The 14,533-nt window shown below is 33.0% G+C and overlaps 1 protein-coding gene across 1 annotated transcript in view; it reads left to right on the forward strand.

Moving 5' to 3' along the window:
- The window catches only part of snx9a (sorting nexin 9a), a 21,831-nt gene extending 9,676 nt beyond the window's left edge, over nt 1-12,155 (forward strand). The window contains exons 5-18 of the mRNA XM_067367321.1: nt 1,162-1,261; nt 3,001-3,145; nt 3,232-3,319; nt 3,760-3,885; nt 3,971-4,088; nt 4,485-4,615; nt 5,526-5,629; nt 6,310-6,413; nt 6,536-6,613; nt 6,737-6,813; nt 7,048-7,137; nt 9,877-9,991; nt 10,102-10,193; nt 10,293-12,155. Of these exons, the coding sequence (XP_067223422.1) occupies nt 1,162-1,261; nt 3,001-3,145; nt 3,232-3,319; nt 3,760-3,885; nt 3,971-4,088; nt 4,485-4,615; nt 5,526-5,629; nt 6,310-6,413; nt 6,536-6,613; nt 6,737-6,813; nt 7,048-7,137; nt 9,877-9,991; nt 10,102-10,193; nt 10,293-10,340 (1,416 nt within the window). The 3' untranslated portion in view covers nt 10,341-12,155. The remainder of the gene's footprint in view (nt 1-1,161; nt 1,262-3,000; nt 3,146-3,231; nt 3,320-3,759; nt 3,886-3,970; nt 4,089-4,484; nt 4,616-5,525; nt 5,630-6,309; nt 6,414-6,535; nt 6,614-6,736; nt 6,814-7,047; nt 7,138-9,876; nt 9,992-10,101; nt 10,194-10,292) is intronic.
- Nucleotides 12,156-14,533: the final 2,378 nt, after the last annotated feature.

A 14,533-nucleotide genomic window follows, 5' to 3' on the forward strand; every position in this document is an offset into this window, starting at 1 on the left:
AGTGGTGAAAAGATGTATCTAACGACTTAATGTTTCCATCAGCCTTCTATGACTTTAGACCGATCCACAACACCAAAGTACTAATAACGATAAACACATCAGTAACATTGTGCTCAAGGAAAATGGAATAGACGGTCTTAATTGGTGAGGCCAGGAAGCAAGGAAAATGGTTTTGCTTAGCTAGATGTTAGTCTTTAGCAGCATCAAGGTCAGGTCTATTGATGGAATTGGCCATTAGGTCTTAGACTAATGGACTGTGACAAACTCAAGAGCCTTTAGCCTTTTAGTTTTTAAAGCAAATCCAGGCCTTTTTTTCAGTGGACAATTTGAAAGAACTATATTTTTATACCTTATATTCAGTTCATTTGTCTAAAATGGCTGAATGGCCTTTCAAATCTCTAAAATGGCAGTTAGATTCTCATTAATGTTGTTTTACACTGGTAATTCAAATAGTTTTTCTAATTTGTTCTAGAGCATTTGCTTACACTGTCTACATATTCAAATCATGTACAGTTCTAAAAAAAAATTTTCATTTTTTTTCTTAGTGTAAAGAATATTTGAATAATCTGTAGAACTCTTTTCTACTATAAAGAACATTTTGTGCAATGGAAAGGTTCCAAGAATGTTAAAAGTTCTGCATGGAACCATAAATGCCTATAAAGAACCTTTATGGTCAAGAGTGTGCTTGTTTTAGGTGACAGGGCCAGCTTGTTTTGTATGTTATAGGTCAGACATTGTGTTATGGAGCAAATGGAGATACACAAGCAAATATTATGTGAGTGAATATTTGAATATGAGGCAGCTGCATTTTGGATGTGCTTCAAGTGTTATATGGCCAACCCAGGAAGAGTGAATTGCTGTAATCTAAACCTAGTTGTGAGATTGATGGAGCCTGAAAAAGGACGTTCCTTAAATTGTAGTGAAATTTGGATATTCATAATTTGAGCATAAACTTTATATTCAAATGAGTCAACAGGAATAATTCCAGCACAGGTGTTGGTAGCGGATTGTGGGAAGGAGCTGATAGAATCCACTTTAAGCTCAATGTAACTTAATAGTTTAGGCAACGTCACTACCTAGAAAAGGCCAAATAAAATGTCTTGAGGGTCAGCATGGATTTAGATTTGTTTGAAATAATGATTAATGTTGTATTTTATTTAGGGGGTTAATGGAAATGAGGCTTGGACTGCCACGACATGGTCCAACAACAACCAAGCGGACAACTGGAATTACACTGAACAGGAACCAGCAGGCAATAATGGTAAAAGGAAAATATTTATAGTACAACCTCCATGAAACATTACCTTTTATCTTTATGATTACCTTGTCTATAAATATCTGTAATACCATTCAAAAGTTTGGGGACAGTAATTAAAAAAAAAAAAAAAACCTTTTATTCAGCAAAGAGGCATTAAATTGATCAGAACTGACTGTAACACCATTTACAGTTACAAAAATAAATTATCCTGCAAAGGATAATCAGTATGGAGAATGGATGGATAAATGCTATACTTTTAAACTAAGCAGCACAACTGTTTAAAGGGAACCTATTATGCCCCTTTTCACAGCATGTAATATAAGTATCTGGTGTCCCTCAAATGTGTCTGTGAAGTTTCAGCTCAAAATACCCCACAGATCATTTATTATAGCTTGTCAAATTTGCCCCTATTTGGGTGTGAGCAAAAACATGCAGTTTTTGTGTGTCCCTTTAAATGCAAATGAGCTGCTGCTCCCGCCCCCCTTTCCAGAAGAGGGCGGAGCTTTAACAGCTCACACTTCGGTTGCTCAACAACAACAAAGCTGGAGAATCTCACGCAGAGTCGTACACTGATGGAGAGACTCAGGAAGAAGTTACAACTTTTAGAATACATTTGGACGTTTCTGAATGGTTAGTGGATAAATTTATGCAGTTGCTGTGGAGTTGTTTCAACTTTTCAACTAGCATGTTCATCATGTTAATCTTTTGTGCAAATCCAGCATTGAATTGACCCTCGTTTATGAAGAAGTCCGGCGTAAAACGGCAACAACACTCTTTCACTTCTCTAAAGCAGCCCAACATGGCCTCACTCCCTTTGTTGTGTGTTCTCGGGGACGGGGTTTATGTAAATTTTGGTGTTTGTGATGTCACCAACCCGGGAAGAAGCTTGTTGTAGTCCCCACTAGCCATTTGTTGTAGACCTTAAAAAGCGATTTCTGTAAAAGAAAATATCTCCCTTTGCATTGAAGTTTGAGCGTCTTAACTCTTCCAGATGTTGTTTATGCTCAAACAGCAACATTACACACTAACTAAAGTTAAAAAAGTGAAATCATAATCAAGGACCCCTTTAAAATCTTACCAACTCCAAACTTTTGAATGGTAGTGTATAACCAAACTCAAGTTTAACTTTCTCCTATGTGAAAGTGTTTCTTATTTGGGCACATGTAAATTCTCCAGCAGATGCTTTGCTGTTTTACTGTCTATAGCTCTAAGTCATGTGTTCTGAAAAACATCTGCTTAGTTTTGAGGACTTTGAACTTTCTCTAATTTATCAAGATCTTTTAGCACGCCATAAATAAAGTCATAAGCTCTTTAAGCAGCTGAGGTAGCCAAGTATTATATGTGGAAGAAACTGGGCAACTTCAATAGTATTTTATAATAATCACTAAAGTTGTCTTTGTTGTTGCCTGTGCCAGTTGTTCTGAAATATGCTGAAATAAGCTGAGAGTGATATATTCACATTTGCACAAGGAAGCCGATCCTTTTCTGGCCCCTCCATATGCATTCCAGTATGAATACCCTTGTGAAAAATAAGTACACTTTAGCATATTTTTATGCAATCTCTTTAGACACAACAACTGTAACGATAACGACGGAGAAACTATATCATTGGAATCACTTTCAGAATGATCTTTTCCAGCTGATGAATGATAAAAACGGCCAACAAGAATCCATCCTGCATTTTTCAGTTTGATATTCTGTTACTGTATATGATGACGATTTGTTGTGTCACGTGATTGTAGGTTCTGTCTATTCTTTTGATGAGGAATGGGACGATGATTCCGACGATGGAAAGTCAACAGGCGGTTATGGAGGTTCCCAGGTGGAAGAGGGCGGAACGATGCAGCGAGGCGGGGGTCACTCTACAATGAAAATCTCTCTCAACAAGTAACATTTTAGTTCTGATTACTGACCATAAGACTATTTCATAAAAAAATAAACTTTAAAAATACTCATCTCATCTTTTGCCATAGGTTTCCAGGGTTCTCCAAGACCCCAAATCCAGAGCTGTTTCTGCTTACCAAGCACATAGTTAAAGGAAACGACAGACTGCCAATTTATGCAAGTTATTTGACTTTGTCATGTGATTTGATATCATGCCAGAAGATAATCTGGATAACAGAATAATCAAACAACATATAACATATTTAAGGGTTAGTTAATCTAAAAATGAAAATTCTGCTATCATTTTTTTCACCTTTATGTTGTTCCAAACTCGTATGAGGAAGATATTTTGAAGAATGTTGGTAACCAGACAGTTAATAGTAGCCATTGACTTCCATAGTAGGGAAAAAATACTATGGAAGTCAATGGCTACCGTCAACGGTCTGGTTACCAACATTCTTCAAAATATCTTCTTTTGTGTTCAACAGAAGAAAGAATCTCATACAGGTGTGAAACAACTTGAGGATGAGTAAATGATGACATAATTTTCATTTTTGGGCGAACTATCCCTTTAACATATTTATCTTTCATAAGAAGGATGAATGTTTATTTTGCAGGCTGGAGAGGTGGGTCCTGTATGGCTGTATCCACAAACTCAGTTAGATTGTGTGGTGGCTGATCCAAAAAAAGGTTCAAAAATGTATGGCCTGAAGAGCTACATTGAATACCAAGTCACACCTAATGTAAGTTTCTTTGAAACTCCTCTCAGGACTGCTTGAATAATATTGACTTACTGTAATTGCTAATGTGTCTTGTGTCTTTTTTCAGACTACAAACAAACCTGTCAATCACAGATACAAACACTTTGACTGGTTATATGAAAGGCTTGTGGAGAAGTTTGCCTGTGCTTTACCCATCCCATGTCTACCTGACAAACAAGTTACAGGTGACCAAAGCAGAAAAGTAATTGTGACCTCTCTGGTTACTTTAGACTAGCTTCTTGCACCATCTTCCATTTTATTTACTTTCTTAAGGCTCATTCACACCAAGGACGATAACGATAAGTTCTAAAATCTTAACTTAAAAATATAACGATGACGGCACAGAGAAACAATATCATTGGAGTCACTTTCAGAATTATTTTTTCCAGCTGATGAATGATAAAAACACTGACAGCCAATTGGAATCCATCCTGGTTTAAAGAGCTTGAGCATAAACAGAACAATATTGTGCGTTGGACACTAATATAGTTATCGTTCTTGGTGTGAACAGGCCTTTAGTTACCAAAGAAAGTGTTTTTGGCTGGTAGACTGTCTACCATCTGTCTTCCATTCTTCTTTAGGCCGATTCGAAGAGGAATTTATCAAAATGCGCATGGAACGCCTGCAGGGCTGGATGTCCCGCATGTGTCGACATCCGGTGATCTCAAACAGTGAAGTTTTCCAGCTCTTCCTTAACTACAGAGACGAGAAGGTGCTTTTGCTTAAATATGTGTAAAGTAATAGATTTGTAGATATTTATATACTGATTTAAATGCATAGTCAAACGATGTATACAAACAGTTAAAGGGATAAAAGTGAAAATTCGGTCATTAACTACTCACCCTCGTGTTGTTCTAAACCTGTAAGACTTTTATTCATCTTTGGAACACAAATAAAGATCTTTTTGATGAAATCTGAAAGATTTATGTCCCTCCATTGATGGCCTATGCTACTACCACTTTGACGCTTCAGAAAGTTCATAAAGAGATTGTAAAACTAATCCATATATTAATTGAGCGGTTTAGTCCTAATTTTCTGAAGAGACACACTATGATATGCAGATTTAGGCTTTGTATTCACGTATAGATATTAATCAGAGAACATAAACACAAGCTCAACTGAACCTGCTTGGCGCACAAGAACAAACCTCTTACGGAAGCTCAAATGAGCTGCGTAACACACAAGAATGAACGTCATTGGTTCTCACACGTCAAGCAAACATCCTTGAGCTTCCATTTGCCATAACTGATGTGTGAATTGATGAATGTTTATGTTTATTTACAATCTCTTTATTAACTTTTTGAAGCGTCAGTTGTGTAGCTGTCTATGCAGGGACAGAAAGCTCTGATTTAATTAAAAATATCTTAATTTGTATTCCAAAGATGAACAAAAGTCTTATGGGTTTGCAAAGACATTAGAGTGAGTAGTTAAAGAAAGAATTTTCATTTTTGGGTGAACTATCCCTTTAAGGAGCTCTTCTGTTGAGTATTGCCATCTGTTTGCTGATATTGAGATCACATTCTTGAGAAGTGTTTTACAGTGTTATATATTAACTTTGTTTAAGTTCCGCATGGCATAGTTAGGGAGTGTTGTAAGATTGTTCTATTTGTTGTTTCTATCAGGAGTGGAAAATAGGGAAGCGGAGAGCAGAGAGAGATGAAACAGTGGGAGTGAAAATCTTCTCCACCATAGATCCAGAGCTCCCAGAGTTAGATCCTAATCAAGTGTAAGGCAATATATTTTTTTAAATTAATAATTCAATTAATTTTTAATTTATAATGTTGAATTAAATAAAAATCATCAACTGTTAACTTTTTTAATTATTTTATCCTATAATTAATTTATTATTTTTTGTATTCATAATGTTGAATTATATAAAAATATCAAATATTAATTATATATGTATAATATTAATTTTTATCTATAATTATTGTAAAAGAATAATAATTATAGTTATTATATAAAATCTACACTACCATTCAAATTTTGGGTTCAGTAAGACTTTGAAAGATATTGATACATGTATCAAGGATGCGGTAAAGTGATCAAAAGTGACAGTAAAGACTTTGTTACAAAAAAAGTTATATACAAGAAAAAAATTAAGCAGCACAACTGTTACAGCATATTAGAAAGATTTCTGAAGGATCATGTGACACTGAAAATTCAGCATTGCCATCAATTAATTATACTTCAAAATATTAAAATAGAAAACTGTTATTATAAATTTTATTCATATTTTTGTAAAAAATAAATGTAGCTATGTTGAGCATAATTGACTTCTTTCAAAAACATCAAATCTTACTATCCTCATATATTATTATATTATATTATATGCATTTTATAATTTCTGGATAATTTAATGTATTTATTTAATAAACAATGGTCTTGCCTTGACGTGATTTGTAGGGAGCAGAAGTATGAAACCTACAGCCAGTTTAGTAGATCTATGGACAACAGTGTTAAAGAAATACTGGCAGTTGGTCATCTTCACTGGAAGAGATGTACAGGCCGTGAGTTCACGTATTTCCTTAATGCACATTAATTTATATTTACTATTACTGTCAAAAAGGATATGTTCATTATTTCATCACTATTAGTCCATAATAACGGCCTTCTGGTTTTAAACCAACAGCGCTGCAAAAGGAGTATCGGCAGATTGGAAAAGCATTTCAGAATCTGTCATCAGTTTTCAACACCAGTGGATACCCGAGTAAGGAGCTAAAGCTTTGTTTATTAAAATGCTCTCATATACATGTTCACAATTCAAATATTAACATTTAATGATTACCTAATCACGTGTTTGTTGATGGGTTTTTTTGTACCTTATTTTTAGGGGAATCAACTCTGACAGAAGCGTTAACTGCAACAGGGAAAACATATGAGGAAATAGCAGACATGGTTGCAGGACAGGTATCAGAAGTACATTTCTTCAATATAAATACTTCAAAAATCTCTTCAATCCTTGAACCTCTGCCATTAGCATGTTTCCTTACATCCTCTGCTGCTGTTTCCACAATGTGATAGAATTGTAACCATCAAGGCTAACCAATGATAACAACATCCGTGATTGCTGTTTTTAGTTTTATCCATGAGTTTAAACCACTGTTTACGGATTCAATAAGATACTTTCTTTTCTTTTTTTAGCCAAAAAAAGATCTACACTTCCTGTTGGAAACAAACAATGAATACAAGGGACTACTGGGCTGCTTCCCTGACACAATAGGAGTTCATAAGGTAAACTTTTCACCTTTTTCTTTAATACATTTAGTCCCAGCTTCCAGTTAACAGGGAATGTGCTTGACTCTTTAGCTAATGCAAGGTTATCTCAAAGTTATGAACAAATGTTCTTTCAGTAACATTAATAGAATGTTCATTCAAAGTTATCTGGTCTTAATAATATTCTCAAAATTTTAGCACAGAAACGATATTTATTAATTGTTTATCGTTGATGGAATGTTTTAGTTGAACGTTCATCTAATGTTTTTAAACGTCACTACTTGTTTCAGAGAACATCACAGGGTTTCCACACTTCTTGAAAGTACTTAAAGGGTTAGTTCACCCAAAAATGTAAATTATGTCATCATTTACTCACCCTCAAGTTGTTCGACTTCCATAGAAGGAAAAAAATACTATGGAAGTCAATGGTGCCCCAGAACTGTTCAGTTTCCCACATTCTTTAAAACATCTTCCTTTGTGTTCAACATAACAAAAGAAAAGTTTGGAACAACCTGAGGGTGAGTAAATGATGACATAATTTTCGTTTTTGGGTGAACTATCCCTTTAAAGGGTTAGTTCACCCAAAAATGAAAATTCTGTCATTAATTACTCACCCTCATGTCGTTCTACACCCGTAAGACCTTCGTTCATCTTCAGAACACAAATTAAGATATTTTTGATGAAATCCAATGGCTTCCATTGACAGCAAAATAATTAGCACTTTCAGATGCCCAGAAAGCTACTAAAGACATATTTAATAATATATATATATATATATATATATATATATTTAAAAAATACTTTTTGTGTGCCAAAAAAACAAAACAACGACTTTATTCAACAATATCTAGTGATTTCAAAACACTGCTTTATGAAGCTGCGAAGCTTTACAAATCTTTTGTTTCGAATCAGTGGTTCGGAGCATGTATCAAACTGCCAAAGTCATGTGATTTCAGTAAACAAGGCTTCGTCATGTCATAAGTGTTTCGAAACGTTTTGAAATTTTGTTATTAGCTAACTGAATTCTCTAAATTGTAATGTTGACATGCATTCTTTGTAAAGCTGCTTTGAAACAATATGTATTGTGAAAAGCGCTATACAAATAAATGTGAATTGAATTGAATTGAATTGAATTGAACCATTTTTGCGAGGATGGACCCATATTTTACACAGCTAACGCGCAGTGCTGTGAATGCTAACCGGTGGATTGATAAGAAGCTAATGTGCTTTTAAAAAATTTTGAATAATAAGGTATCTAGAATATCATGTATAATCATATTTTAAATTGATATGTATAATAATTTATAATTTTGACTCATCCCTTTTCTTAAAAATGGTTTAAAGGCTGAAATATGAGGTTTTTATATATCCTTTTTATATACATTTTATAATACAGGTTCTCAAAACCTGTATTATTTGAACTGTAACTTGTTTAAGTCACTGTTTTTAGTCATTTTATGGTTTGCGGATGTTTCCATAAACACTGATCTTCCCCAATACAGTATTCATTTTATTAGTGCAGGTCTTAAAAAAAAGTCTTGAAAGCCTTTAAATAGGTTTTTAAAAACCCTGCAGATTCCCTATATAGGTGATTAACAAATAATTTAGAATATTTTAATGCCTAACAATTACCTTATCCATATAATTGCATTTAATTGCAAAATTCATGTATATAATATTCTGTCTATATTTTAATGTTTATGGAATGTGAAATAAATGTTAAAAGCAGGGATAAGAAATCTGCAAACAGCATCTCTCGTTCAAACTCATTCTCTCCCACTCTCGTACACTCTACCAGCCTCTCTCCTCATTGGATTTTAAACGGTCATATGCCCCTATTATATTTATAGATCCGTATTTTGTCCATTTTGGATGTTAGTTGTCAGTATGTGACTTAACATTACTGCAGTAATGAAAGGTCTTTGATACGGTCCAGACTGTCAGTAACAAACCCACCTTTGATGACTTTATTGTGCTTGATATATATATATATATATATATATATATATATATATATATATATATATATATATATATATATATATATATACAAAATAAAAGTCCTTGAATCTGGTGTTCATAAAAGAGTGGGAACCCTGACATCATAAGTAAAGTTACCATAATGTTTTCAAAATGTGTTCCCTTAAGATGTATAACGTCTCTTAATAAAAAACATTTGTAATTTTTTTATTTATTAAAAAAAAAAAAATTAAACATTCGGAAATAGCGTTTTCATATCTTAATGGGAACATAAGCAAAACATTCTTAGAATATATATTTTTGTTAGGTGGGATGTTTTTAATTTAAATAATTGATACCATTTTGTATGTCATAATGTAATTTAAACATTTTAAATATAACTAAAATGCCTTTTTCTTTTCTCTGAATTTATAAATCTGTGTTCAGTAATGTCACCAACTATGTTTAAAGATTTCTAAGAGTAAAATTGACAAATTTTACATATGTAATATATATATATATATATATATATATATATATATATATATATATATATATATATATATATATATATATATAGTGTAATTTTATCATTAATTAATTATATTTCAATAATTTAGCATTTATTTTTCAGTGCATCTTTTCTATCAAATTGTTCTGTTAAGAATAGAATTTGTAATGAAAAATAGTAGAAAAAGTTCACAATTGAAGTGTTTTTTATAATGGTCACACACTTACCCCACTGCTTGTGTCATGAGCAAATTAGTAGCCTATTTAAAGCATTTTTGTTTTTCTCAGGCTGCCATTGATAAAGTGAAAGAGGCTGATCATTTGGTGGCAACGAATAAGATTAGCCAACAAGATAGAAACACTATGGAAAAGAATCTCAGCACCATGTCTTATGCATTGCAAGGTACGTTAGTAAAAAGACCCTTTGTCACACTGCTCCTTTATATATGAACCTGTGTGCTTAATTGTAGTGTTAGTCACATGTAATCTTAAACCTGCCATCTGTGTCTCTAGCGGAGATGAATCACTTCCATAGCAACCGTATCTATGACTACAACAGACTCATGCAGTTCTACCTGGAGGAACAGGTGAAATTCTATGAAACGGTGAGTGGCGGGATTCAAGTTTGTATGGACACCTTAAACATGATGTATGTAATGTAGCATGCTATATATGTAACGTTCTGCTGTGTTCTCATTGGATAGATAGCTGAAAAGTTGAAGAAAGCGCTCGGTCAGTATACCACCATGTGAGGAGACAAACTCTGGAACATCAGAAAAGAAGCTGCTTTTGCTTTTTTTAATGCTGATTCACAAATAACCATCTTGTTTTTACGCACCTCCTAAAGGGACATGGTGAATAAAAAAAAATGAGATGGGAGGAAAAATTACCCATGTCAGTGCTTTTACGTTCCCTTGAGAAACTTTTTAGTTCTTTGCGAGTGAAATGTTTTGCGAGCGAGCGCAAAGTTTCTCAGGTGAACGCCTAACTTTTCCATAACCTGGGGGAACGCAAAGATTTTGTGAAGGATCGCAAAGGTTTTGCGAGCGAACTCAAGTTGCTTGGGGGGAACGCAAATCTTTTGAAAGCGAATGCAAGGTTTCTGCAACGCAAAAAAACCATATCCCTTTAGGGGCTCAGAATGTTTCAACTTAACAAATAAATTTTGTATTACTGCTTTTTGACATAGAAAATGTAGATTATAAGGGAACAAACAATGCACATCATATGATGTTATTCATTAACCAAATATTTTGTTCACAAGAACAAGAGAAATTCAAATCTTAACTGTCATTTAAGCTAATGTAACACTCCCTAACAAATTAAGATTTTTAATTTTCTGTGTAAAGTGAGGTCTCTCAGGGATGCATACGCTCAGACAGGGCCTTCTAAACCAAAATGGAGTTTATTAATGTCTTAAATAATTTGTCTGACATTTTCTTATAGTATGTGAAATGAAATATGTCAGAGATTTAGAAGTGGTATGTATTGGATAAAAGCAATAAGGACATTGTCTTTTACCTGTGGTAAAATGTTCTATGCAAAACAAAACTAAAATGTCTCCGTCACACTCAATGTATAAAATGTGTTTTTAACTAACCCTCCAGTGTGTAATAAATCTTTCTTTATACCTTTCCATGTCTGCGAGGAGAATTGTGATGGTCGGTAGTGCTCTGCATTTTTGGCCTACTGTCAATATTGATTTTGCAATTCAAGCAAGAGAACAAAAATATCATTGTGCAGAAGATGATAGAAATGATCCAGTATTTTTGCTAGCTCAGGGTCAGTTTTTTTCCTCTTCGAAAGAGGAAACAAATCTTTGACTTCAGAAAGGAAAATGAGGAAATGGGCGTGATGACCTCTGTGAGAGTGACCTCAAAAAAAAAAAAGAAAAGGAAACACTGGCTACATCAAAAATTGCATACTTCCCTACAATATAGGAGGTGAAAATGAGTATGTGACAGGATTAGTAGGTCTAAATTTACAGTAGGTAAAAAGTACCTGGATGACCTACTACTTCCAGCGAGATTCTGAAGTGTGCATATAATGGACACTTTACTATCCCATGAGGACATGGGAGAGGATTTATGAATGGCAGTGAAGCGACGCAACTGATGCTAATAGGTCACATGATAATGAAAACATGGTGAATGTAGTAAGTCCGGATTACGTTACTATACACATTTATACTATATATAGAACATACTTTTTTAGCAGTTGCAAAGTAATTACTTATTCAGAATAAGTATGCGATTTGGGATGCAGCCACTCTTTCTCCCCCAAATCTGTTTCCTTTCTTTTAAAGGGTTAGTTTACCCAAAAATAAAAATTATCCCCGTGTTTTAATCACCCTCCAGCCATTCTAGGTGTATATGACTATCTTCTTTCTACGGAAGAGGATTATGGGCCAAGCAATAATAAAAAAAATAAAACCATCTCGAGATTAAAGTTGTTAAATTTTGAGAAAAAACTCGTAATTTAACAAATTTGTTCTCATAATTTAATGACTTTTTTCTCGTAATTTAATGACTTTATTATCAACATTTTATCTCGACTTTTTTCTCAATTTAACAACATTTTTCTCATAATTGAACGAATTTGTTCTCGTAGTTTAACAACTTTTTTCTCAATTTAATGACTTTATTCTCAACATTTTATCTCAACATTTTTCTTGAAAATTTAATGTCATTTTTCTCATAATTTAAACGAATTTGTTCTCGTAATTTAACGACTTTCTCATAATTTAATGACTTTATTCTCAACATTTTATCTCAACATTTTTCTCGAAAATTTTACGACATTTTTCTCATAATTTAACAAATTTGTTCTCATAATGTAATGAATTTTTTCTCATAATTTAATGACTTTATTCTCAACATTTTATCTCAACATTTTTCTCGAAAATTTAACGACATTTTTCTCATAATTTAACAAATTTGTTCTCATAATTTAATGACTTTTTTCTCTTAATTTAATGACTTTTCTCAACATTTTATCAGGACTTTTTTCTCGAAATGTAATGACATTTTTCTCATAATTTAACGAATTTGTTCTCGTAATTTAACGACTTTCTCATAATTTAATGACTTTATTCTCAACATTTTATCTCAACATTTTTCTCGAAAATTTAACGACATTTTTCTCATAATTTAACGAATTTGTTCTCGTAATTTAATGACTTTTTTCTCTTAATTTAATGACTTTATTCTCAACATTTTATCTCAACTTTTTTCTCTAAATTTAACGACATTTTTCTCATAATTTAACGAATTTGTTCTCATAATTTAACGACTTTTTTCTCTTAATTTAATAACTTTATTCTCAACATTTTATCTGGACTTTTTTCTCGAAATGTAACGACATTTTTCTCATAATTTAACGAATTTGTTCTCGTAATTTAACAACTTTTTTCTCTTAATTTAATGACTTTATTCTCAACATTTTATCTCGACTTTTTTCTCAAAATTTAACAAGTTTTTTCTCATAATTTAACGAGTTTATTCTCAACATTTTATTTTGCCTTTTTTCTTGTAATTTAACAATTTAATTAATTCTGAGATGGTTTTATTTTTTTATTATTGCTTGGCCCTAATCTTCTTCTGTATCTTTCAGACAAACACAGAGTTCCTAGCTTTAAAATGGTGGTGAATGGGGGGCGAGATTTTCAAGCCAAAAAAATACCTCCATCCAAATGAAGTGAAAAGTGACCTCTGACCTGACGTAATGACGAATGTGGAAGCACAGAGGATAGAGCAAAACAAAACACCGGTCATGAATTAAAAGTCTAAAACAAGAATTTTTAAAGAGAAATGTTGGAGGATTTCGATATAAGAGAAGAGGAGCTTGAGTTTGTTGCCCAACCATATCTGTTTGAACCATGAGAGACATCTAAGCTTACGCTACTCCACATCCTGTTATACGTCACGTCACGGGTTACTCTTGTGGCACAAGTCGACAGTCCTCTGCTGAAGTTTTAAATATGGATATATTTTTCTTACAAAAACCCATCTCTTTGCTTCAGAAGGGCTTCATTAACCCCCTGGAGTTGTATGGATTACTTTTTTGATGGATGGATGCTTTTTTTGGGGCTTCAAAATCTCCATTATCAAGTTTGGAGGACTAAGGAATATTTTTTTATATCTCTGATTGTCTTCGTCTGAAAGAATATAGCCATATACACCTAGGATGGCTTGATGGTGAGGAAATCATGGGATAATTTTAATTTTTGGGTGAACATTCCCTTTAAACAAGGTGTGGAATTTTGACTTTTTTCATTTTTGACCTTAAGGAGTTTTCATTTTGTCTCTCTTCTGAGCCTTTTGTAAGAACAAGATAGTATGCAAATAATCATCAAATCATGTGATGCCCCTCAAACCCTCTTTTATTCTAGTGCCATGTTCACTTGCTGGCCTGTTCCGCCCTTCCTGTTAGTGTGAGATAGGCAGAAAGAGTCTTTATGGATGGTGCAGATAAGTTTATCTCATGGTAAAGTAGTCTGAAGAGCACAGAATGTCAGCTGTATACAAGATAGCAGGACATCTTTCAAAAACTAAGACATTTTTATACATTCTCAAAGTTACAAAATGTAAACAATGTTGTGAAATATACATTTAGGCATTAAAAGGATGTACATTTTGGGATTATTTGAACACCTGTTACCTCTACATTACACAGAATTATTGAGGCTTAAAAAGCAAACATATTTACATATACCATGTGTGGTAGGATATCTATTAATAGAGTTTCCTCATATTTTCTCATAAACCGCTGAGGCTGGTTGCAACAAGACCTCTTAAGATTAGAAAGTCCTGATTGAGAATACCCATACATTATTCAATTAAAATAGTTTTAAATATTTTTAAATATAATATTTTTATTTCTTTTATTATTATGATTGATTTTGTTATGTTTTTACAAGACAAAATAAATAAATAAAAAAATTAAT

The sequence above is a fragment of the Chanodichthys erythropterus genome, chromosome 18 (genome assembly GCF_024489055.1).
Source record: "Chanodichthys erythropterus isolate Z2021 chromosome 18, ASM2448905v1, whole genome shotgun sequence".
Classification (NCBI taxonomy): Eukaryota; Metazoa; Chordata; class Actinopteri; order Cypriniformes; family Xenocyprididae; genus Chanodichthys; species Chanodichthys erythropterus.